Raw genomic sequence first — 26,591 nt, 5'->3', positions numbered from 1 at the left:
TGGACGAGTCAATTTTAGAAATTTAGCAGGGTAAAGGTTAAAATACAGAAGGAAATTACATTTTATAAAGACTATTATAAGTTACAATAAACAGTTTTTGTTGTCTGGAGCACTGCATTATCAGCAGCATAACGGTTTGATGCATCAGTCTGGTGAACTCGCTGAAATATTGGTTCTTCTTTTCCCAGCTTTAACCAGATTAAATTCTAAAATTGAGTTCAAGCAGGCTTTTTTGCAACTTTTTTGAAAAAATTATACTGGGTTTTTATCGGCTGCAAAAATATGGTATAGTTCAAAGAAATTCTAAATTGTGAAGAGAGACTGTGCAAGAAATTGGTGCCAAGTTTGATAAAGCTCAATAAAATCATGCTGAGTAAAGTGAAACAAGCTGTTAAAGAAATTATGTAACTGTCTGCATACTGATTTTTATTGAGGCATTTTGTATAATAAAGCTGTTTTGTCTTGAAGTATGTCTGTATTGGAGAGTGAAAAACCTGTTTTTCTCCCCTTTACTTTACTGTGCAGACATAAGTTACATCTTTTTACTTGCTTATGCAGTGATCAAAAAAATCAAGATAATAGATTTGATACTTGCACTCAGTTATAAGCTAAATCTAGGCATATGGTCTGAGTTGGAGGTAATTTAAGGAACTCTTGAAAAATGTAAATTTGGATTTCCGAACTAATTAATGAATATTTTAACGTTGGTGAAAGTTCATGAATTGATCATGAATTAAGATTACATTAAGAGATTTAATTTTCATGAACTACGACAGATTTGTTCATGAACTTTTCATGAATAATTGGTCATGAACACTTTATAAACAGATCATGAGCAGTTCATGAACAGTTCGCGAACTAAGCATTTTGTTCCTAGATGCTACATTATTCAGTGAAATTGGGTTTCAAAAGTATATGAGCCAGGCCATGGGAAAACCAACATAGTGGGTTTGCGACCAGTAATGGATCCAGACCAGCCTGCGCATCCGTGCAGTCTGGCCAGGATCCATGCTGTTCGCTTTCAAAGCCTATTGGAATTGGAGAAACTGTTAGTGAACAGCATGGATCCTGACCAGACTGCGCGGATGCGCAGGCTGGTCTGGATCCATGCTGGTCACAAACGCACTATGTTGGTTTTCTCATGGCGCGGCTCATAATTATATCCTTTACTATTTTTTTTAATCCGCTGGGAAAGATTTGAAAGTTACAGCTGCAGATAGGTCAAGTCATAAACTGTAATTTGAAACTTTAATACACGGCTATAATATGTCATATAAATAATAGTTCTGTATAAAATAATTGATGTATGAACTAGTAGTTGCATGGTAATGAGTTTGCTGTGTTCTTTGTGTGAAATATGGATATTATTTATTATTTCTGCATAATATATCTCGGGTCTTCTTATAGTACATCATGTTACAGCGTTTTAAATTTAAGCATTTATGTAATCACCTTTAAGTATAATATATCAATGAACTGTGTAGGAGTAACTTTGTTTCAATATCATTTCCAAGAAGTACCTCTTAAATATCAAAACTATTATAAACATCTAATATCAAAGTACTAGAAATACCTTATTAATATCAAAGTTCTAGAAACATCTTTTACATAACAAAGTAGGAGAAAACATCTTTTAGATATCAAATTACTAGAAATACCTCTTAATTGTAAAAGTACTGTTAGTGCTTTTTTAAATCAAAATACAAGAAGTAACATTTAAATATCGAAGCACTATAGAAGTACATTTAAAGTATCAAAGTTCTAGAAATATTTTTTGAATATCAAGGTACTGGATATCAAAGTACCAGAAGTACCATGTAAATATCAAAGTATTAAAATCAGAGTACTAAAAGTACCTTTTTGAATATCAGTTAAAACTAGATAATTAAGTATCTTGTAAATATTAAAGTACAAATATGCCTTTAAAATATCAAAGTACAGTGAGTAGAAATAGCTTTTTGAATATCAAAATACTAGAAGTACCTTTTAAATATAGAAGTACCTTGAAGAATATAACTTTGAATTCCTGTCAACGTAGAAACACTGAAAATGACACTTAACACTCATTGTGTGAAGCAAAAAATTGTCACAAGTATATTTTTTCACCTACGGATCAATCAAAATCACAAATTATACACCTGGACCGAAAAAAAAAAAGAACTGAAATGCTAATTGTAAAATGATATTTTCTTAAGTTTGTTTGAATTTGCCCACATCAGGTTAGATCTTGACTTCAGATTTTGTCAAAGCCAGGTAAAATACGAGGACCAATTAATGTCAAATAGTCAAAATGTTATCTCCCCAACAGTGGCAGTTAGTTCATGGTGCAGTGTGGTAAATGTTTTTAGTATTGAAAAATAATGATAATTGTAAAAAATGAGGACACTTTAGACAATTTTTACTTTCAATGATTTTTATCATGTTGGTAAGCAGAAAGTGATGTTGCAAAAAAAAAATTAGGCCAGGAGAACAACAACAATCTGATAATAATTTATATTCCAGGTGAGTTGCTATATTTATGAACTTGATAGAGTATGAAAAATTTTGTTGGAGTATTATAGTTGACCTTAGTGCAAAAACTGAGATTTAGCCATTTCATTAAAGTCATGGTGTAATCAGAAACTGAACTATGAATAATACTCACTAGCAGGCTTGCAAAGTGCCTGGCACTATGCAACTTACTCAGGTCATTTACACATCATCACAGACTTTGGTTGTTTGTTCATTCATTCATTCATTTGTTTGTTTGTTCATTTGGTTGCGGATTTGTGCATTCATCCGCTACTGATCCTTGAAGAGCATTCTTGAAACAATTTTAGAAAGTAGAAAAAATACATAATATTTCAAAGAAAAAAATCTTCTATTTTATAGATTTATAAATCAAAGCGAATAATCTAATCTTGTTTCTGATATACATATTTTATTCGAGTCCTCGGTCAATAGTTTTATGTGTTGGTAAGTTTACGCTATCTTATTCATAAATTTAATAAAGATCAAACCGCTACAGAATTTCGATAATTTATCTGTTGAAACTGCTAAACCTATCTCCAAGTGTGTTGAATATTATCTTCTAAGAGATTATTGAAAAGTTTGCATTGGATATTCTTTTTGGTCAGCTTTGTCAAAATTGGTTTAAGCATTTAGCCCGTTGGGGTATTACATTAAGTATTGAGAGCTTTTGGGAGATATATTTTTATCTTGTTTTACGATTTTTTCTCCTCTAACAAAAGGCAATATAATTGGGTTTATAAAGTTTATGCAACTATTAAAATTGTTTGAATTATTTTGTATGACAAATTGCTGTACGGAATGCTACTTTGTCCAATTGCTTTAGTCTTAATTATTTTACACATTTGTAGTTATTTGTTTAACTAATCGTAAACTGGAATACCAAAGTTGTTAATCTAGTGTAGTGTATCGCTTGATTGGCTTTATGTATTATTGACAAAAGGTTTCGACTTTACGTTATGATATTGTTCGTACATATTGTTAAAAAGACATTGCATTTTATTGTCCTTACGCTGAAGTGAGCTAGTCATTCGGCAGTCGAGCTGTCTTGTATACACATGTTTTGTCGAGTAGCTTTAGCGGGATGCATCAGTTTGTTTCGGTAATTATCGAGGGCTTTCACGATGGATGGATTTAAATCTAATTTAAGTAGCGAAAGAAATATTAGGTGTCAATATAATTGATGGAAAATCTTTAAGTTTGTCATTTTTTCCTGGCTGGAAAATGCAGTGCTTCTGGAAAAGCTTGCAAAAACAGATTCAAAAGATAAGGATTTTTCAGTTTGTCTCCAGTGGGATTTAAGTCAAGGAGTCTAAGTTATTCAGTGAATGATTTATGAATGGAGAGAACAGCCTGTAGATAAGTTGAAACAATAGTAAATTTTTCTTGGATGTTTATGATGTGTCCCAGAAGGGTAGGCATTGCTATGATTGAATAGAAAAACTGAACCAAGAGGATGCCTGGAATATCTATTCTGATTGGAGTTTGTTTACCAAGGGAATTAACTAATGAGTATATTAGAAGCTAGTTGATTGCCTCTACTCACAAATCTTCAATACTTTTCTTCGAATACTTCCACTTTGGGTTCTTTTACTGAAAATGTTATATATGGAGGTTATTTTGATATAAAAGTCAGTGATATCTTGTAGTTAATCTAAAATTGGTGTATTTATAGTTGGATTAAAATGATTTAAAAGATCATTTAGTGGAATTAATTCTGAGAAGGAAATTGCCTCAGTTGCATTGCACCAAATTAAAACGTAATGAAAGTGAGTTATTTGAAAAAATGAAATTTATTTTTATAGGTGGTATTAATTATTGTATGCTAAAATGCAGAAATGAGGACCATTAATGGAAGAGACTTTTTCCTCATGTGATATTTATTGTGACATTTCGTGAAAAGGTTGAGAAAGGAGAAAAGAGGATAGAAAATATAGATGGACATAAATAATTGGATGAACCCCTAATTAGGGGTTGAAGGATCATAGAGTAAAGGATTAGTTCGAGGTTAACTCAAGTAACATGATGAAATGGTCATATAAACAGAAAGAATGCTGTTGGAATGGGAAAAAGGTGGGTGATTTTTTTCTCAGCTATTTCAGTATGCAAAAAGCAATCTCTATTCGTAACCTTAACGTTTTCAGTTATAAAATTTGTGTTTTATAGCTTTCTTTTGTTTCGTTATGTACAGACTGAATTAAATGTTACTATAAGCACCTATTTACATAATGTCAAGACTTAAGTAAGTTGTGAAGACAGTTTATTTTAACATAATATAGCATCTTATAGAGAGTGTTATGATAGTTTTTGAATTGCTAGTTTAAATTAAATGTTCTTTATTATCATGTTATTTCTCCAAGAGAGAAGGGTGAAATGTATACTTCCTGAGAGGCTGAGCGTTCTAAGCAGTGATAGCCTCTGACAGAAATTCATATTTTCAGTATTGGAAATGAAAATTTTTTAAATATTTAATATTTAAATTGAAGTGCTGTTTGTAATATGTTTTGTAAATTTGTATAGATGTTCAAAGACACTTTCACATGTAAGTCAATCTCATTGAGAATTTACTTATTCTCCAAGTACTTATGTCAGTCTTTGAAGTATTGTGTAAATACATTATGTCTAATAAAGTCATACCTTTAAAGCCCTTAAAGATTAGAGTCAGGTTATAGACTTGGTTAATTGAGTTTTAATGATGTGATTTGATTGAGGTGTAAATGAAGTATAGATGTTTACAATGTTATGAGTCAGATTACTGGTTTTAAGTCTGTATGATGTGAAGGATTATGTCAACTGAGATCAAGGGAGGTTGGCCCTTCTAGAAGAGCTATATAAGGAAATTGTTAGAGTTTCAGTTATAGTAAGGCTTAGGGCTGAGAGCTCAGTTACCGTCGTCCCCTTATGTAAACCCTTGCCCCAGTAATTACTGCCCCCTTATTTTCTAAAAAAGATGTTGTCTTAAGTAAACTTTAACAAACATGGCTCTTATTACCTCTTCCTTACCATATATAGACCCTGTTAAGACAGAACAGGTTCCCCTTTAACACATCCTAGAAATCAGAGCTTTAAGGCTATAATCGTTTGAAGCTCGTAACTGCGGTTGAAATTAAATTAAAACCCAACAAAGTGAAGATATTTATCCCCTACTTATCATATAATTGCTCCTCTAAAACACATTTTGACAACAAATTGACAATTTTTAGTGCAGTTTAGCCAGTATAAATTGACAATTTTAGTCTAGTTTAGCCTTTAAGTTGACGATTTGCCTTTAAGTCTTTAAGGAACAGCTTAATGGACTTAAAATCACTTTAAGAAAAAAAAATAAGATAAAAGTCAAGAGGCAAGTGAGGGATGTCTTTGTTCAATGATGAGAATAAGATTTACAGTTTATCATCCATTAAATGTGTTATATGACATTTAATTGATACAAATTGCACAGTTATGAAATAGATTTTCTTGCCCATGAAATCTCTTGAGAGAATGTTCTTAGAACTTGATGAATTAATAAAACATGACTAAAGGAACTGTACATTTTCTTAGTGGTAAGTCAGGAGGTTACATGTCTGCGTTCATCGTTGCTGTAATGATGTTGCATTTTATTAGATATTGAAATTGGAAGCATTATGGCAGCTTTCGTAAATTGATTTATAAAAAAAACAATGAAATGGTTGGGACATCAGTCTATTTTCCATGGTTATAATGTGCTAGCTATTAGAACTTGGGTGATAATTGGTGTTGCTCAGTGGTCTGCCCATAGGCTACTGTTTTATATTCATTGATAAGTGATGGAGAGGCCAAAGACATGGGGAATGATGTTGAACTTGGAATGCAGGGTGTATCTAAATGTAATATTTTGAAACAGATCTGCCTCTTATTACTATTGTGCTGTAATAACTGAAATACTGATTAGTAAAAGAGGGAACAATCACTCATAATAGCTTGAGTATTGATAAGAATTGCCGAAAGACAGATTTTTTTAAAGAAAAAGGAGATTTCCCAAAAGAATGTTATTGCAGATAATTCAGTCAAGATTTAAGCAGGCATTGTATGAATTCGAATTCTAAAGTTTCAAAACTTTTTAAATTTTTTCTTTGTGTTTTGTGTATTCACACTTTTACGAAATTCCTCAAACTCTTTGTTTGCAGTTCATTCATTCCTTATGAGTATTTCATAGCTTTATAATTTAGTAAGTACGTGAAAATTGCTTCGGTAATACCACATGAAATGTTTGAAAGTCACATGTTCAACATAGAAGTCAACATATGGATATGTTACTTTTATGACGTTTTAATAGCTGTTGAGTGAAAAAAAGAGACCACAAGAATGTACCCATAAAAGACCAATTTTGACTTGCATAACAAATCAATCGCACCATAAGGCCTACTAACTTTTGCATTCATGAAACTAAATTTTATGTCATTTTGCATAAAGCGGCTTTCCTGAAAATCTATTATTGCCATATTTACTGCATAATTCGACTATAAAAGTCAAAAGACCTTCTGTAAATAGTAGGCCGTGTTATTATATAGTATTTATTTAGCATTATTCGCGTTTAGAACAGCCTGAAATTTGGGATTAACGGGATTATCCAATTAAAGCTGTTTCAATGTATTGATTGATATTATTAATGCTTTAGTCTAAATATTGATGCAACCACTTAAGGTAAAGCTGTCCTTTGATTTTAGTCGGCTTCCTTCCGTATGTTAATGTCTAGATTTAAAATTTATCACTTATTCTAAGTAGATTTCTGTTTTACCTTTTCTGAAGCTCATTCCTGGACCCTTTTTGTTGGTAGATTGTATATTGATAAGATGTATAAAGTTTGAGCCATTGTGTTGAAGAGGCTTGAAAGACAAACATTTCTTAGGAAGTGATGAAGTTTTACATTAAAATCACACCTCGTGAAACAAACAACATGAGTAACATCTCAAGATGAAGCTATTAATTTAAAAGCAACATCTTTGGTCTTGCAGTTGTATAGTGTAAGAAAAATACAGTAATAGTATAGAGCATAAAATAATATTGTCTGTCTTCATTCTGGGTGGCAATTTAATGGCTAGCCTTGAATGTCTGCTGCAGACATGACCAATTAGACTGGAGAAAAACCCAGTTTTCCAATGGACACTTTTTAGACAGTTATAAGTCTATACCATGAAAACAAACTGTAGAAATCAGTGGTCAGTATGGACAAAAAAGACACATCAAGGAACATATTTGGGCACCACCTCAAAATGGTCAGTGGTTAAAACACGTCGTCACTGGAGAGTTTAAACTACTAAATTGAACTAAAACCATCATGCTTAATTGCCACCATATTCCAAATCCAGTAGCCAATATGTAATTGAAAGAAATGAAAAACTTAAAGTGCTTCAAGCAACAAGCATTTGTTGAAAAATGAACTATTCAAAACATATAAAGTAACCAACTCAACATTGCATGGTGGGCAACAGCTTGAGCCATGTGTCATGGCTGCACTGTTATGGTAGCAGGTAAGTGAGAAAACTGTTACCATCGGCTGTTGACACTAATAAAGTAATTGTGAGTAAATTATGGCAATAGACCAGGAGTGCCAGTTGGTTCAACATTGATTTAAGATCTGTTGGGACTGTCTGCCATGTCACATTCCTAATTGTTCCTGAAATTACCCAGGAAGTTTTAGTATACTCAAACAGTGGAATAGAATAGAATAGAACAGCCGTTTAAAATTTTAAGAAAACACACATGGTTATGTAAAGGCTAGCTGTATAATAGAATGTAACAATTTTATTTTCAAAATGAGTCATTCTAGAAAACTTTCCTGCATTAATTTGATGAGAATGATATTCAAATAAGATATGCGAGTATAAAACCAATCAACTTCATTTAGTTTATAATATTCACTATCATTGGTACTAATTTTGATATGAATTCCAATAAACCAGCAGATTAGAATGTTCTAATTTAGTTTCAAGCGTTTTTAATCACCTCCCTTTAATTGCTCTGTCTACAGTTTTAGATGATATGATCTGAGAATGTAATTATTAAACAAAATGAATTTCTTTGGAACATGAAATTAAAACTTATCATTGTTGGAAATTTGATTGTGAAAATCAAATAATTTAGGTATGTTAAGTGTAGGAGATGATTTTCTGTAGATAACAGTTTAATATTTATACATGCATTTTTTTCAGTCCTTCAAAAAGACTTACTGATTTAACTTAGGTCACATGACCAGGGGCTGTAAATGACCTATATACACGTTAATTAATGGTACAGGACATTAAATAATTTCACTGTTACGTTAATTGTCATAGAGACAGAGTATTGTTGTTAATCAACGCTTTCGGAACAAGTAAAATCTGTCGCACAAATTTCACGCCTGTGTTACTATTATATCAAAAGTGGGTTAAAAATATTTTATTCATTAAATCATTAACTGCAAAAGAATGATTAATTTACCAATATAGGTTTTTTTCATGACAATTTGAACGATATCAACAGTAATTTAAAAGCTTAGAAATAAGAATATTTCTACTCGGTACCACAGTTTCATGTGGAGAAGTTGTTGGTCACAATTGAGCCATGCCATGACAAAACCAACATAGTGCGTTTGCGACCAGCATGGATCCAGACCAGCCTGTGCATCCGTGCAGTCTGGTCAGGATCCATGCTGTTCACTATCAATATCTATTGCAATTAGAGAAACTGTAAGCGAACAGCATGGATCCTGACCAGACAGTGTGGATGCGCAGGCTGGTCTGGATCCATGCTGGTCGCAAAGCCAATATGTTGGTTTTCTCATGGTGCTGCTCAATTTATAAGTCAGTCAAGAAGGTTTTTTTTTTTAATTCAACTTTGCTGTTACACAGTTTTAACTTTGATTTAAATCAGGAAGTCTAAGTTGGCTCTCAGAGCACATTCTGACACAAAGCCGTCAATTTGTAATTTTTTTGCTAATCAACTGCTGTACAATGAACAAGAGGGTTACAGCCTAGTAGGTTCAGGTCTGTCTCCTTTTCTCCACTGCTGTATCTAAGTTTTGATTTGACATGTCATTTACAACAAATTTTTCAAAATATAGATTAATACACAAATTCATAAATAATGAGAGACAATTTTTAGGTGATGCATTATCATGGCAGCTGAGGTTCAAACCAGTATCAAGTACAGCAGGCACAAGATGACATTGTGTCAGATACTACATTGTAGGATCCTATAATAATCCATTAGGTACATTATCATAATGGGAAAATTCGGTAGAAACAATTTTAGAAAAGCAATTTCTTGCAGTTGGCTGTTTTTGTAGATTTTATATAAGATATAACAACTGTTCATTTTGTTTAACAGATAATGCAAATTGTCTTATTAAAATACTCTTCATAGATGAACTTAATTCAAAACTTTATCATCTGTTATCCTCAAGTGAGTTATTTAAAAGTCACTTAAAATTGAATTGAGCTAATATTTTGTTTAAAACGATTTTGATAAAACTAATAGATACAAAACACTTCAGGTCTCGTTTTCATTTTGCCAATTTGTAAAGGCCGAGGTCACATTCTTATTGAGCATGTTATATCAGTTTAAAGGGTCACAGTGTGTTTTAAGTTTTTGTGTGGCCCTTTGGACATACTTCAGAAACCACTTCTCAGATAAATAAAAAGTTTCACATCAAAGCAACTTCCAAGTTGAGCGAAATTGTACAAAGCACAAATATTTGAAGGACGTGGAAAGCTTTTAAAATGAAGAAAGGAAGCTGAAAAAAAAAATATATTTGAAGAATTCTCAGTTGCTTATTTCTTACATAAGAACCATTACAAGGCAGTACTGACTGCTCTTTGATCTATGAGGTACAATTCAAGTCAAGACTAAAATCATTTAAAGTGTATCTCCAAAAAAGGGTAAAACAACAAGAAATCGGAAAGTTTAAATCACAATTTAGCCAAAAAATACATTGAAAAAAAAAACTATGTTGTCATCTTTCAGGCATTTACAAATTCTCACAATTAAATGAAGCATTAGTATTAAAGTGCTTGAGTGATTTAAATCTGACATTTGTGGTTATAGATGGATGTTCCCTTCTCTTCCATAAACATTGCTGTTATGTGAATAAGGAAAAAAGGGTGAAAAATGTTCATACTAATGATAGATAATGCATGGTTCGTATACCAAACACTTTTTAATCACCTGCTCAGAGTAGAGCAGTACTAATTCTGCAGTTATCTTTTTGGGGATTAAGTATTCAAATACAGCGTTCCTGGTCCAGCGGATGCTACAGAAAATCAAATGTTGCCTTAATGCTCATACGACCAAAGCTTGCTTGGATTAAGCATACTATAACCACTCAGAAATTGTTGATTGTCATTTGCAATCCCTGGTATTTGAAACAGCAAACAACTTTTGCAAGAACATTCCTTGAATTTGACTTCTTGCCTTTAGGGACCCTTCCTGAGAGGCAAAGCCTTAAAATAATACTGCATCAAATGACTGCAATGACTTTATTATTGTACATGACTTGTGAGGATAATTGTTTCTTCAAGGTTCATTTGTTTTTGTACATGACTTGTGAGGATAATTGTTTGTTCAAGATTAATTTGTTATTATACATATATAACTTGTGAGGATAATTTTTTCTTCAAGATTCATTTGTTATTGTAAATGACTGTAAGGATAATTGTTTGTTCAAGATTAATTTGTTATTATACATAACTTGTGAGGATAATTGTTTCTTCAAGATTAATTTATTAATGTACATGACTTGTGAGGATAATTGTCTCTTCAAGATTAATTTGATATTGTACATGACTTGTGAGGATAATTGTTTCTTCAAGATTAATTCCCTGATTTCTGCCTAATATGATATTTTCTACTGTAACAGCTTAAATTAGATATTATCTTTCAGATCATTTTACATTTTTCTTAATTACAATATTATATTGTCAAAAGACATTTGATAAATTTTCCATCCTGGTCTAATTGAACTCAGTTTCTTGCCTTCATTCATCATTGACATTTCACTAGCAAAAACATTTTCATATTTTTCGTGCGTGATCACATTCAGCTATAGTAAAAAGGACAATGAGATAGTGAAATTTTCTTGTTAGCTGATAATTGTCCATTTAAAACTTTGGAAGGACATCACTTGATGCAATGAAATACTTAAAACTCAATATTGCAATTAACTAGGTGACTTAAGTAAGGCTTGTAGATACCCCCAAATTTATATATATATATATTTTTATCTCCCTGTCTTTTCAGCCCTCTCAGCTCTTTAGTGCTTTGATTAATAGTCTGTATAATTATGTATAATCTGAAACAGCTTCAGAATCAAGGTATCAGTCAAAATATTTTTGTCTACTAGATAGAAATATCTGCTTTCTCATTTATATATCATTTCCTCCTGCAACATTTTTTTTGCTTTTCCACAAACACTGAGATAATTAATAAATGTTCTGCTGTGGGATCAGAAAACCTAATTTTCTGCAGAAATATTAGTGCTAATGCCCATTTCTTTGAAGAAAGAAATTCTTCTTGTTTAGTTCATTTTTGCATCATTAAAGAACAAAATTTCAACTAGATGTCTCTCAGAAAATCTCAAAGCATATAATTATGCTGTCCTTTGAAGCTATTAACTTAAAGGAATTTAGTCTTAGGTCTGATGTAATAGGAAACAAAAGCCTTTAGTGATCATAGGAAAAAGTGAGTTTACCCAGACTGTATTTAACAGAGGCAAAATGGTCTTGGAAAAATGTCTGACTTCTTATGACTGTCATGCTTCAAGAAGATGGTAGAACTGGTACAATTTACCTATTTAGCAGAGTCAGAGATTTAGTATATCGGATGTAAATAAAACGGGCTATGTGATGATAGGAAAGAGTTTTAGACTGGATCCAGACTGTTATTAGACCATGGTGCCAGTTCTATATTCATCAAATAATAGAATTATTTTCTCAGTCAAATGCTGTCAAAATTGCCTGTAAATTTTGTTAAACAAACAAAGCAAGCTACAAAGATTTCATGGAAATGAATATATGTGAAGATTTGTACAAAATGAGATGTGACTGCTTTGTTACCAACTCAGTCTGTGAAGTATATTTATAAGACTGGTTGTCTGATTTATTTTCATGGAAAAATCAAAATTTTGCCATATTTAGTAGAAACCTTGAGAATAAATCAAGTTATCTAAGGAACTGGCACTAATTGAATAGTGATTAAAATGATCAAGCTAGACAGGGTAGAAAATCACATTAAAGGCATGAATGACTTTCATATTTCCTTATAATATTGTTCATTTTTTTATGACATGTATATAAGCTTCTTAAAATCATATGATGTCTGGGTTTTTTTTTCTTGAAAACCTTGAATTCATTTAAGGACTATCAGACACGTTTGAAATTGTTACGTTTAAGTCTGAATTGAGACCAGTGTTGGAAACTCAAGTTCTGATTGGGTAATTCTGAGCTTAATCTTGAAATTGACCAATAACATGGTGGTTTTCATTCCCCATTTATGTAATCAGTCAGTATTTGAATAGATACTGTTGGGTGAAGAATATTGAACTTTAGTTTTTAAACCAGTCTCGGAACTCTAGCATTTGATTGGCAGTTTCTGAGTATAGTTTTGAAATTGACCAATGATATTGTTAGTTGCATATTGAGACTCGTCTCCAAGCTGTGAAACAAAATATTTCAGCCAGACATATCAATAGTACTCTTGTTTTCCTGGTGTCTTTTGTCATTTTGACCACAAATTGCACTGGGAGTTTAAGTTCAACAAACACATAACAACAGTAATTAGTTTCTGGTCAGTAAAGGATAGAAAATCTTAAATCTCCACCAGATTACAATGTCTGACAGGCTAGGACACCAAGGAGTTCCCTGTAAAGCTGCCATGATTTGCTACTGGAGTTTGTATGTATTAGAAAAGAACAATTTTATGGTCAGTTTCAAGTAATTTAATTAGGTCTGTTATTACTGCTCCAGACAAGGCAGCCAAGAAAGTTTAGTACTGCGCTAATAAAAAAGGGTGATTGTGTTTATTTAAACAAGAAAACCCTCTCAGAAACAGGAGTGTTATTTGTAATAAGATTATTTCTGGACACTTGTCTGTGCAATAAATACTGACCTTGATGACTTCTTGTCTTTTAGTCTGTTAGAATATGTTATTGGTTGAAAAATGTCTTGTGTTAACCCTTATCATGCTGGACACGATTGATTCTGCCTTTGCAACCAGCTTTCTGTGACTAGTCTCTACTAGAGTCTTACAGTATTTGACCTAGCCAATGAATGGATCCATACTTTAAAAATTTCTCCAATGTTGAATTACAAAGTTAAAACAAAACCCAGAATCTTAGATAATCTGAGAATCTGCATACTTGCATAAACATTTTATACATTTTACATAATCATTACTTGCAACAGTGCCATTAAGGTGCTAAAGCATCAGGTTCTTGTATTTGGTTTTCCATAATTTTGGTTGTGCATCTTTGGAACTGCCGATTACAGTCGCCGTACTGACTGTGTTTATATTCCTTACATTGGCACAGAGACTATAATCTAACTGTCTTCATGTGACGTTTAGATGCTATGCATTTTTTTTGTAGATTTGCATACAGCATTATATAATTTGCATGGTTTTACTGAAGTTACAGACTTTATTCTTGAAAAAAGAAGTTTTTCCCGTTGGATTTTGATGTAGTTGTTGTTTGATTTACCAATTTCCAGTATTGTAAGAAGAAAGTTCCAGCATTGCCAGAGCAGAGTACTGACAGGATTTCATTGGAAGCTCAACTAAGATCTTGTAGATCAAACACCTCATGGTAGTGGACCTGTGATTTATGTGCTGGGATTTGATATTCTTGTAATTGATATTTTGGCATGGTTCAACCACAACAATCAACAATCGCATACAGGGAATACATAGCAGACAGAAAATGCCAGCAATCATTTAATCAGCCTACTTGTAACCTTAAAGACCTTTATAGCTGGTAAAGGATTTTACTGGAAATGATTCATAAAATGGTTTAAGGTTCAGTCCAAAAGCAGTCGATAATAAACTAACCTAACCACAAATGTACAGCATTGGTTGGCATTATGAGTTGTTTGTATGGAGATTGTTTAGGATTAAACCATGAAAGCATTGGGATATAACTTGGTCTTATTTCCTCCGATACAGACCATGATAAATGGTGATTGAAGCTTAAGGGTGCTTTAATCCATTCTGTTGGCCATCGCATTACTCACATGTAGTACAAGTTTTGTAACCTTTAGTCTATAGGACTTCTGAAATATGTTGTCCTTAATTTTTCAGAGTGAATCTGAAATAGTCTTCAGTTAACCTTAGCTTCTGGATTCAATCGTAGCTCATCAGAATTTGGAAATGGAGCATCTTTCCTTTATATATACAGAATTTCCATAAATATAACTTTAATGGATGGTGTGCATCAGATCAGTTCATGTCAAGGCAACTTTCAGGAATATTAAAGACAGTATTGATGAATGGTATTCAAAACCAGTATTTTTTATCCCTTCTCCCACTTCTTTGTCAAAGTTTAAGGCTTAAAATGGCGATATAATATATAAGAGTTCTAGTGACTGATAATAGAGTTAACTTGCTTTTCTGGGGCTCAGTAAAATGTATCTTGTCATTTTATCCCTTTAGAGGATATTGTGGTACATGCTCTTCAGTATTTGTTTGAGGATAAAAGAGGGTGAAAGTCAATTTGTAGAGAAAAGAAAATCTGACGTTTCACGTAAATTGGATGCATTTATCTGCCTCGATATATTCCAATAGATCACATTTCCGCAATACAGCTGATGAATAGCAATGCATATCAATTGAAAGAGCTGTCCAACATCTTTTATAATGATGATTTCTCGGAATCCAAATCAAACATGTCTCTCTGCCAAATATATAATTTTTTCAGAACGTGAGTGTATGCATGGAGACTGATTCTGCTTTAAACTTTCATACATTTATTGAATTATGTAAACCTATAGTCTCACTGTGTATGAATACATTTTGTGAACCTTATTCCATATTTTACTTCTTTATCAAAAGATATCTGTGAAGTTTCCTTTATGATATTATTTCTTTTGTTTATACACTTAAAAGTTCAAGGTTTCAATGAAAGTGTTTAATAATTTTTGCTATTTTAACAGGCCATTTGCTCCATTAGGGAAAGTTGTGATTTTCATAAACAATTATTTGACACTCGCCAACATAATAACGGAAAATTTGTGTAAAATTATCTAATATGTTCAAGCGTAGAATAGCATTATTGTCCCAAATACAAAAATTTGGCCTGGCTCCGATGTGGGGCTCTAAGTTTACGCTCACTTACGCACAGGGCGATTTGATCACAAAGCATTCAGAAGATTTCGATCAAATTGTATTTTTGCCAGTTTCTCAAATTACATGTCGACAATAAACTGTCTGGCAATGATGACTTGAGTAAGTTTACTATTTTTTACCTGCAGGGTATAATACAAGTGATGACTTCCAAATTGATTTTTTGAAGTCACTAATAAATTTGTACAAATGATAAAAATCTGCAATATTAAATTGTATTAAAAATAGAATATAAACCATTTAGTGTCATAAATGCATGTTACTGTATAAAATTTGAAACAAAAACTCTGTATAGCAGTTTGCACTGTTACATGGTTACAAGTTGCGAATTTTTTACAATTACAGCATGTGCATAACTGATAAAGATGGATTTTCAGTTACTGTGGTTTCGCAATCAATCTTACAGGGCTTTTTTTCTATACAAATCTATCAATATAAATATTTTGTTTATTTCTTAACATTTTTTGTGCAATATTGTCATATGAACCTACCTTAATTACTTTCTTATTTTGACAATTAATTGACCACTGTACTGAGGCCGTGCACCTCTGAGGACCTAACATCAGGCACAGCCTGTCATTGTCCTAGTTAATGCCTGTCACCAGGCCGATAATAAAAGTCATAGTGACAATAAACATCTTCAGAGCAAAGTCGTCAGAAAACGATAAATGATAATTTTATTGCCAGTTCAGGTAATATGTTTGTTTGGCAGTTGTGGTATTCGGTCCCCCTCGCAAGAGCTGTAAATGTCACCACAAGCTTACCTTATAATGATTTTGTATTCTTTTTTTTTTTTTTTTTTTTTTTTTTTTTATGCCCCCGGCATCTACTGATGCGGGAGGCATATAGTGATTGTCCTGTCCGTCCGTCCGTTCGTTCATTCGTTCGTCCGTCCGTCTGTCCGAGGTTAACCAAATGGGACCGTTTCGTCTAGCATCAATACCCCTTACTAGAATGACTTGATACTAATGCAGATTTAACCTGTGACCATTCCCCATCTTCAGACATCACCTGACCTCAGTTTGACCTTGACCTCATTTTGGACTTAGGTTGCTTTATATGGACCATCTCTTGGTTAACCAAATGGGACCGTTTTGTCTGGCATCAGTACCCCTTACAAGAATGAATTGATACTAATACAGATGTAACCTGTGACCATTCCTCATCTTCAGACATCACCTGACCTCAGTTTGACCTTGACCTTGAACTTGACCTCGTTTTGGACTTAGGTTGCTTTGTATCAGGATGCTAGCAGGGGCATCAAGCCTTTATTGAACACAGCTTCTTGTTTTTTTTTTTATAGGGGTAGGGGGGCGGGGTGGAGAAAATAGTCTTTGACTTTGAGGACAAGTTTCATGAAAAAGAATGAAAAGTTTGTTTAGTTAAATAAAATTCCATAAATTCTGTGAAAATCTTGCAAGTACGCAGCAAGTATAATTGCATTGAGTGTTTTGGCTAGCCAATCTATGGATTGAAAGAGTTTGTCTTTGACTTGTTGTTTTAAAGTCATTGCAGTTTCAGTGAAAAACTAAAAGCTGAATTACAGTGATTCTTCTTTATATATATCAAGCATTTATACAAAAAGTTATTAAGTTACCAACCCTAAGATACCGATAAATGTTTTTCGATAGTGAAAATTATAAATGTCACAGGCAAAATGGTATATATAAGATCTTTAAGAAGGCTTGAAATATTTGATATATGGTCAGACCCCTGATGAAAAGATTATACAAAAATGACAAAACTATGTTAAGGACGGCCATTTTTCACTTTTATCTATTCTTTTCTATTTTTATCAGCATGAATTAATCTAATTTCCCTGTTGAAATGCATACAATAGCTATAATAAAGTGCCATTAATTGTACAAACTTTTAAAATTCCGCAGTCTACCAATCAAAATATTTTACTTACCTTGTTCAAATATGACGTGTGTACTTTTCAGTACCGCCACAAAGGAGAGGGGACACATTATAGTATTTAAATTCATTTTAACAAAATATTTTTCATATTAAGAACACACTTAAATTTCTTGTACATGGTAACCCGATAATGTTATCTGGTGCAAATATAAAGATCTGAAATGGTAATTAATTAATCTTTTTCCCTAAGTTTACTTAGACTCTAGTATCAAATTTTCATTAATTTGAATGATAACAATACTGGATTTATTATAATGCCAGTTGGAGTCTTTTGTGCGGCATTTTCCGACAACGATCTTATACAGAGGGTGATACTTGGAGACTATTGTGCGACATTTTCTGACAAGGGTTTGATACTGTCATCTGTTGGAAGCCACAAACTGATAAAAACATAACCGTTTTTTGTTAAAAAATCCTGCTATATTTGAACATGTTTCTTTATCAAACAACAGCTTTTGAGGTCAATATTGCCCCCTGTGTGATCTTTTGTGATGACCTGAGAAAATAGAATTGATTAAAAGTCAGTATGGTTCACAGTTGGCTATTGATTCTAATCTAACCCAAACATTGACAAATGAGGGGAAAGATTGACACTGAAAATACCCCCAAGACGTCTGTAATGAGTGCCTGCATCATTCGGCTACTTTATTTGACCACTGTATGACAGAAAAGTGCTGTGACATAAAAAAAAAAATCATTTCCAAATAAGCCCTTGCAGAACTTTTCTGTATGTTTTATGAGAAGCAAAGGCTGTAAAAGTTGAATGCCTTAGCTACTGGCGCTGAGATCTGTAACTTTTGTTTCAAATTTACTTAAAATGCCAAGAAACAGTTCAGATGTTCCAGATTGCTTTCAATTTTATGCTGAAAACAAATAAAGCAGCTTTCCAGCTAGAGAATATGAATAATTACATGGTAAGATAAGCACTACTTCCAGTATTGCTCATGAACTTATTCAGTCATAAAGGGAGGTAATTAAAAATAAAAAATTCAAAAATACTTCCAAACAAGAAATTAATGTTTCATGTTCATAACAAAAAATTGTCACAGCTAAACTATAAACAAAGCCATTATGACCTTAAACTCGTTAAAATTTTAATATTTACAAACCCAGTTTGAATCCCAAGCGTATTAAATTTCATTTAATAGAAATGAACTTGCATAATGTGTTTACCTAGACTTAAACCTTCAGTTCGGTGGATAATAAAGAACATATTTAAGCATTCATTATTATTTTTCTCTTTTCTATTTACTATACCTGTAACTGTAAGCCAGCACTGGCAGGTCTTTAACAACTATTTAAAGGAAATTTATGAAAACTTGCTAGATCTGAGGTGATTAATTTGTCTAAATTAAAAATTGAAATTTGTTTTAGTATACCAAAAACTGATGTCATAATTATAAAGATAAGTTAAGGTTTTGTGAATTGTTATGTTTTTCATTATAACAAAATAATCTTATTATATACAAAACAAGATTAAAGGAGAAATGTGTACAATATATAAATAGAAAGACAATATTTATGGTTAACAGCTTTCCCCAAAAATTAACACCAATTTTTAAAAGATTTTTCCCAGGACAGAATAAGACTTAGTGTCCTTTCACTATTGAAATTAATTCTATAATTCAATTAACCTTTAGCCTGCTGGCGGCAAGTGATTCTGCCCTTGCGACCAGACTGCAGACCATGATCAGCCTGCACATCCTTGTTCACTATTCAGTCAGTAAATTTTCAGTGAAAACCCCTTTGAAAAATAAGTGGTACTGCCCAAATTGATTGATGGACCAGTCCATTTTAGAAATTTAGCAAGCTATAGTTTAAATAAATTTTATAAAAATAACATATTATTGTTTGAGCTCATTTGACTAATATGCTGGGAGTAATTTTGTTACCTAATGGTGCTTATTTTTCTCTGTAGTTTACAGCCGCTGATATTGATTTGGTTTCATGTGCCTTTAAATAGTTTGCAGTGTAAATGTTTGTTTTTGAATTTTTTTTAATAAAATGCTTCCTGGGGGATCTCATTTCCACCTTATGGAGTTTCCAGAAAGATGATTGCTATATAATAGTTGCTGTTTTGGCTATGATGTCATCTGTAGCAACAATGCAGTATATAACAATTTATTTTTAGAAGGCTAAAATATTGAATCAGTTTCTAAAAAACAACAACAGAGTATTGTTGTTAAGGTGTGCCTCAAACTTAAATCCTTCGGCTTTGGTGGCTGACTCTTTTTCTACTGTAAGCAAACAGTAGAGGTACTTACCAAACACCTGAAACCGGAAGTTTCTCCTACTGCCAGATCACCGAGACCTTTTTTCTAAAACAGTTGTTTCTTGTTTATTGATATACACATTTTTTTCATGATTAACCCTGGATAAAGCTTTTTCATTATTTTATATATATCTGTTTGGCTACGTGGTTGTCTGTATATATTTAGAGTTACTTTGTAAAGATCATTACTTATAGACTTTCAGACTTACGTTTTATGGCATTTTTACGTCCTGATGCGTCAAGGATTGTACAAATTTATTGTATTGTGGTCTATATGAGAATAAAACAGTTCTCTAAATAGGCGTAAATCACCAGAATCAATAGTTTCGAGGTTCCAAACTGACAAAATAATTGTTGTCTATATTTGTGTTCTAATATACAAAGGAGATAAAAAGCTGTGGTTTTTCGCCAAAATAATGGTTGTTCTTAACGCTTAGCAACACATTTTGGTGAAGTTTTCCTTTCTAATTAAGAATATTATGCTAATATATTATACCAGTTAGCATTCAATATCAGACAACACATTTTAGTTAAGTTTTCCTTTCTTAATTGGGAATATTATGTTAATATATATACCATTTTGCATTCAGTATCAAACTATACCAACAAAATATGCACAATTAAAGTTTTGATTTTGCTTGCCTTGAAAAAGATTTTTTTCTTCCCCAAAGCTGACAGCAATCTGGATGTTGATGTTTTCACTTTATTTTCCCACTCACATAATATATAATCCTGGAAGACATTCAGTTCCCTCTGTTTTCATTAAAAATTTAATCTAATATTGACATACTTTGAACTTTTGATGTAAATGTATTGTTTTCTCTTGAAAAAAAGGGAGGTAATTTATATCTCCCTCTGAGCATCTGATGCACAAGTGAGCATGAAAAATTGTGTGCCTTAAAATGAAATAATGTGAAGCACTGAAAACATAAACAAAACAAATCATATTTGCAATTAGCTTAATTGCTTTTAATGGACTATTAATAAAACATGGTTGGAAGACAAGTATGTCTAGGATTGAATAAGGGGTCAAGGCTTTATGATTAAAAGTACATTTATACTTAAAGGTATTCTAGATCCAAATTTCATATTATGTGAAAATAAGGAAATTAAACACAATTTATGAGGATTTTGTACATTTTAAGCAAATTTCTGAAAAAAAAAATATTTAGTGAAAAATGGGCATTGGATATCTTTAACCTTTACCCTGCTATATTTATAAAATGGACTGGTCCATCATTGAATTTGGGCAATACCATTTATTGTTCAAAGGGGTGTACACTGAAAATTTACTGACTGAATTAAGCGACCAGTGCAAGGCTAATCATGGTCTGCACTGGTCACAAAAGCAGAATAACTCCCCAGCAGGCTAAAGATTAATGATGACCTAAAACTGGAAATTTTCTGATAAAAAATACCAGTTATTTTTTTGATTATTATTATCATTACGTGTTTGTTCTAGAATCAAACCATCCATTTTAATAGTATAATTATTATTTAATTATACTCATTTTCTTTGTTCCGGCAGTAGGAAAATCAATTTAAAAACCACAATTTGATCAGTTTTCGTTTCCGTTACTTTGATTAATTCGAGTTATTCTCAATTACAAATTATTACATGGGTCATTTATCATTCATGATATAAAAAAGTTGTTGAAATTCGTGTAAAAGTCATGTAATTTACACTGAAGATCAAAGTCAGGGAAAAACATTAGTGCACATAACCAATGAAGCGCTTAATAATAAATATGAAAAGTTTGTTAGAAAAGTATTTTTAGCCTTCGAGCAAAGAACCGCTTTGGTGTGCTATGTATTATTTTCTCATCTTGTAATTGATTTCCCATATATTCTCTTTTTTTCTGACCTGCGAGTTAATAACCAACAGATTTGTTTGTTTGACGGTTGTTTTGGTATAATTTAGTTTTCTGGGTTCGTTGCATGTTTTCCGGACAACCATGATAAAAATCTCCATTACAAGGCAAAAAATGTAATACAATCAGCTAAACTCCGGAACTCAGAAAAACATAATAATTGGAGGGATGAAGAAAAAAGAACAATATTGTGGTGGCGACTGCTTTCTTTCATTTTATGGGTAAAGCACTAGTATTTCAACAGTACTTCATTTATTTTTAAGGATTAGCAGATACACATGTAGTCGTTATAGTCTAGTCCAAATTTCAATAAATGTGAGAGGTACAGGCATTTTGTTAGTATTTGGTCCCATATACATTTTTAGTATAATTTGGGTATGCTGAACTCAAAAATATATGTTGGCCATCTGACAAATGATTTTTTATAGGTCAAAATGGCGGAAAACAAAATGGCCGCCAAATTATGATATTTCTAATATAAATGGGTAATATTATTACAATTATCCAGAAATATGTGGGTTTCTTTGTTAGTATTTGGTCCCATATACATTTTTAGTATAATTTGGGTATGCTGAATTCAAAAATTTATATTGGCTAGCTGACAAATGATTTTTTATAGGTTAAAATGGCGGAAAACAAAATGGCCGCCAGATTATGATATTTCTAATAGAAATGGGTAATATTATTACAATTATCCAGAAATATGTGGGTTTCTTTATCAAAGTGATGTGTAACATAGTAACAAATGAAAGAAACAACACTCTTGTTCAAAAATAAATACTTTTTAATCCAAATGTATGCTCTGTTCAGAGAAAAAAAAGCTTAAAAAAAACTTTTAACTTGATTATTTTTATATTATTCAACTCAAATTGGTTATATTTGCAAAGCTATTTTTGATACAGTACACTAATTTTTTTTATGTTTTGAATCAGTTTACAGTTTAACTGTTTATCATATAATTATTTCAAAATCATATAGATTGAAATATTTGAACCTTAAGGTATGCGTTCACAGTCCCATTTCATATGTTAATTTACTGCCTCGAGTTCATACAGCTGGTAATGCTTTTATCGCATTAACATATATCTGTGCATAAAAGCCCAGTCTTTTTACATCTACATCTGGGAGTCCTACATCCAGATATACACTTGCAAGCAATGAACTCCATACAAGCTTGAGGAATCGGATCACAGGTAAGAAGAACTGGCTTAAGTGTGTCATCTGCCACCTACCATCCCGTGTCAGTAGGTGCAGGCAGATCTGGATTAGGAACAGTTGCTTGGTTCCATACCAGAGCTTGATAATGAGCTCTTTTAATGTGAAATGAGCAAGCATCACTGGTTGGGGGCATGTGTTCAGGACTTGTAGACCTGCCAAACATAACATTTCGAGCACTGTCAGTACCAACAGTATCTTGGCCATACATCTTGCAAATAAAGTATTCACAGTTTTTCATTACTTCATCAGACAGTTGTCCATATCCGAGACCTTCTATCAGTTTTGCATTGCCTATAATGACCTTAAATGCAGATCTTTTAGAGATTCCACAGAAATACGATGTTGTGTCACAGCCAGTGAGTGCATGGAAGGAAAGTAAATTTCTACGTAACTCTTCAGTTATTGATAATTTATCTAACACTGTGTTGACTTGAATGTATTTTCATTTTTTTGCTGTTCCATCCATCATCCATACTGTTGTATTTATTTCCTGCAGATGGCACAGTAAGAGCAAAAATACATCAGTGTCTCTGGCAGAAACAACAACAGTGTTGAAACTTGATCGCTTACTGCAGTGAACAGCATGAAGAATAATTCTTGTGTCAGCTTCCTCATGTTTAGCCTTTAATTCATCCAAATTTAGGTCACTGACATTGCTTTCAACAATGTCTTCTTCCTGAAAGCCACCACCAACAACCAATGTCTTTTCAGTAGGGGCTTGCATGATCAGCTCCTCTGATAAAAATCTAGCCAGGTCAAGTTTATTTGCAGGAAGTGCTAAAAAGTTACTCCAGACTTTTGGTAACGGTACATCCCTACTTTCAATTACTCTCCTCACTGGTTGATATGTCCTTGTGCGTTGTTTCCTGGTGTTTGATTTTATTGAGTGATGCCTATATCGGTCAAACACTACATCTATTCTTTCATACTTTTTTCCTTTGTTTAAAACTGCAGCAACAAATAAATCAGCATACTGACCAAATGTTGTTTCTCCTTCTATTTTCAGACTTTGTACTCAAGCTTGGCCATCGACAATATATGCAGACTTTCCTTGTATGTTTATTCCGTCACTCAACTCAATATCCTTGACAAGCTCATCCAGCAATATGGATTGTTTGCCCGTTTTGAGAGTTCCATTGGTTTCGGAAATGGAAACTGGAACTGGCAACAGTTCATGTTTTAGTATTTCCTCCATATTAACATCTTTGCCTGCCTTATATGCTGTCACTAAACGATGTAGTGTATTTCGATCTGCTCTTAATATTTTGCCCTTTTCAACTGTTGACTTCGATGCTTTATCACTGATGTACAAAGAAGCAAATGTAGATGGATTATTCTTTTTGATTGTATCACGTAGCTGAACTTTTGATACATTATCACTGTTTTCAAACTGTAGTCTCTCTCTTACAAAACAATCAAGTTTTTCCTGGCCAAATTGCAGGGCAGACAGTAGAGACTTTTCTATGGTATCAGTTACTATGTCTTTAGTTGCTACATTCAGCAAACTTTCACCTTGCAGATGTGGATCAGCCACATTATATCTTTGTAATACATTTAGAACTGCTTCTTCAGCTTGCTGGTCCACAGCTTGCCTGCTCTTTGATTTTTCCTTATGCACAAGTATGTCTTCGTCATTGACTTTTTACATACACTTGGTAAGAAGGCTTATAGGAGACCTCAGGTTGTACGATAAAGACCATCTAGTCAAAGCTGTAGGGGTTCTTGATATACCAATTATTCCTCCACCTTTCTTCCCAGTTGAATTCAGATATTCTTGACTTTGATCAGGATCCACCTGATTGAATTTTGAGTTTGACCTCTTAACAACAAAGTTGCCATTTCTGAACTCTTGCAACACTTCTTGAGGAAGCTGATGTGCATCTGCCAGATAGACAGTTCCCCAACGTGCATAATTCGTATGATCATACCTATGAAATAAAGGGAACATGCACCGAAACGCATATAGGTATAGATCCCAAAGACCATCCCTTACAGCTCGCATGAACATCAGAAGCACTGAAACCATTTCCAGGTATGCCCACCAAAACTGGTAGTTAGGATTTTGATCATTCTTAACAAAATCGTCAAGGTGGCTTCTGAAGTTGTCATTTTGCAATCCAGCTACAAGATTTTCTACGCTCCCAGAATACTTCACTTCCATTAATTTCCCATGCAAGTTAATGTCTCTTTCTTCAATGTAAGTCAGTAATTGTGGAAGAAACAATGTCCAGAGAGCCTGTGTTGTTATCTTGTGAGCCCTCATTCCTCTGTTGTAGTGCTTTTCTGCCAAGACCTGATATGCGGCTATAGGACCCAGAATATTGGATTCAACCCATATTTCATGTAAACCTGACCCTTTCATATGCTCACCTATTACTTTCAGATAGTTCATTGATATATGCAAACCACCCATTCTAGGTATAAGCTTGTCCATGTATGCAGGCACTGCCCATTTCAAGTCCATAAGCTTAAAGTAAAGAGCCTGGTCTACAGTTATAACTGTATGTGACTGCCCCAGTCTTTCTGATATATGCATACACTTCTGAACAACAGTGTTTAATGTGTCGATATCATGGGCTGGTGCTTGTATAATCGGCATGTATCCAACTTTTGTCATATTTGAGTCAGTTCTACAGATAGACTGGTTGAAAGATGACCAGGTTGGACGAGTATCTGCATTATTCCGAAATAGATGGAATGCCATATCAAGGGCTCTTGCTTGTATATAAAGCTAGCTTTAACAGATACTTTTTACTAAACCTATCACAAATATTAAAAGTTAAAATAAATGCAATTTCACCAAATATTAAAATTTAACGATGTATATGAAACAAAGCATTTCTAAAATTTTATAGGAAAAATACATATAAATTTTTCCTACCTGCAAAATATCCTGCAAAACGCAGTGATTCCATGAGGTATTCTTGACACCTCTAAAACCGTAATGACCACAAAAGAGTGTGTCCTTGTCAGAATTAATGTAGATTAATTAACAGGTAAAGCATTCCAGAGTGTTTAGATAAGGACTTTACAATAACATGATCAGACTCAGATTATTATTGTAACAGAGACCTGGATTGTTTATATTAATTAAGTTCATATTAGCCATAATCTTAATCCCTGTCACACTTAATTTTCACCAATTATTATGATGCTTAGGTATTAAAAAGTTTATTGTTCAATAAAATCTTACAAAGATTACATAATGTTATACATGTTATTCTTTTCTCTATTAAAGACAATGTTATGTTAATTTTTAAAAGTTTTAATTTCTCCATTATTTTTGTCTTAAATGATTTTTCTAAAAAATGCATTTCATCAAAAGTATTATTTTCTTTTTGACAAAATTCCAGCAGAAGCTTTTAATCTTTTAATCTTATACTTATTCTCATTTTTTTTTCCATTCTATGAATGACGTTGAATATTTCTAAAAAATTAAAATGTCTTCAAATTCCCCTTTTTGAGCCCCTGAAGTA

At 32.7% G+C, this 26,591-nt stretch overlaps 1 protein-coding gene across 3 annotated transcripts in view; it reads left to right on the top strand.

The window, feature by feature from the left end:
- Nucleotides 1-26,591, top strand: part of LOC123534377 (tetratricopeptide repeat protein 28-like) — a 122,141-nt gene that overhangs the window by 67,099 nt on the left and 28,451 nt on the right. Inside the window, exon 1 of one of the 3 annotated variants that reach the window (XM_053519872.1) lies at nt 3,526-4,581. The exons of the other annotated variants lie outside the window; for them this stretch is intronic. Within the exon in view, the coding sequence (XP_053375847.1) occupies nt 4,531-4,581 (51 nt within the window). The 5' untranslated portion in view covers nt 3,526-4,530. Of the gene's footprint in view, nt 1-3,525; nt 4,582-26,591 lie in introns of those variants that run through there. 3 annotated transcript variants of the gene reach the window in all.

Source organism: Mercenaria mercenaria, chromosome 12 (genome assembly GCF_021730395.1).
Source record: "Mercenaria mercenaria strain notata chromosome 12, MADL_Memer_1, whole genome shotgun sequence".
NCBI classification, from domain to species: domain Eukaryota; kingdom Metazoa; phylum Mollusca; class Bivalvia; order Venerida; family Veneridae; genus Mercenaria; species Mercenaria mercenaria.
The sequence above is the reverse complement of the archived record's forward strand: the minus strand, read 5'-3'. Positions and strand labels throughout refer to the sequence as shown.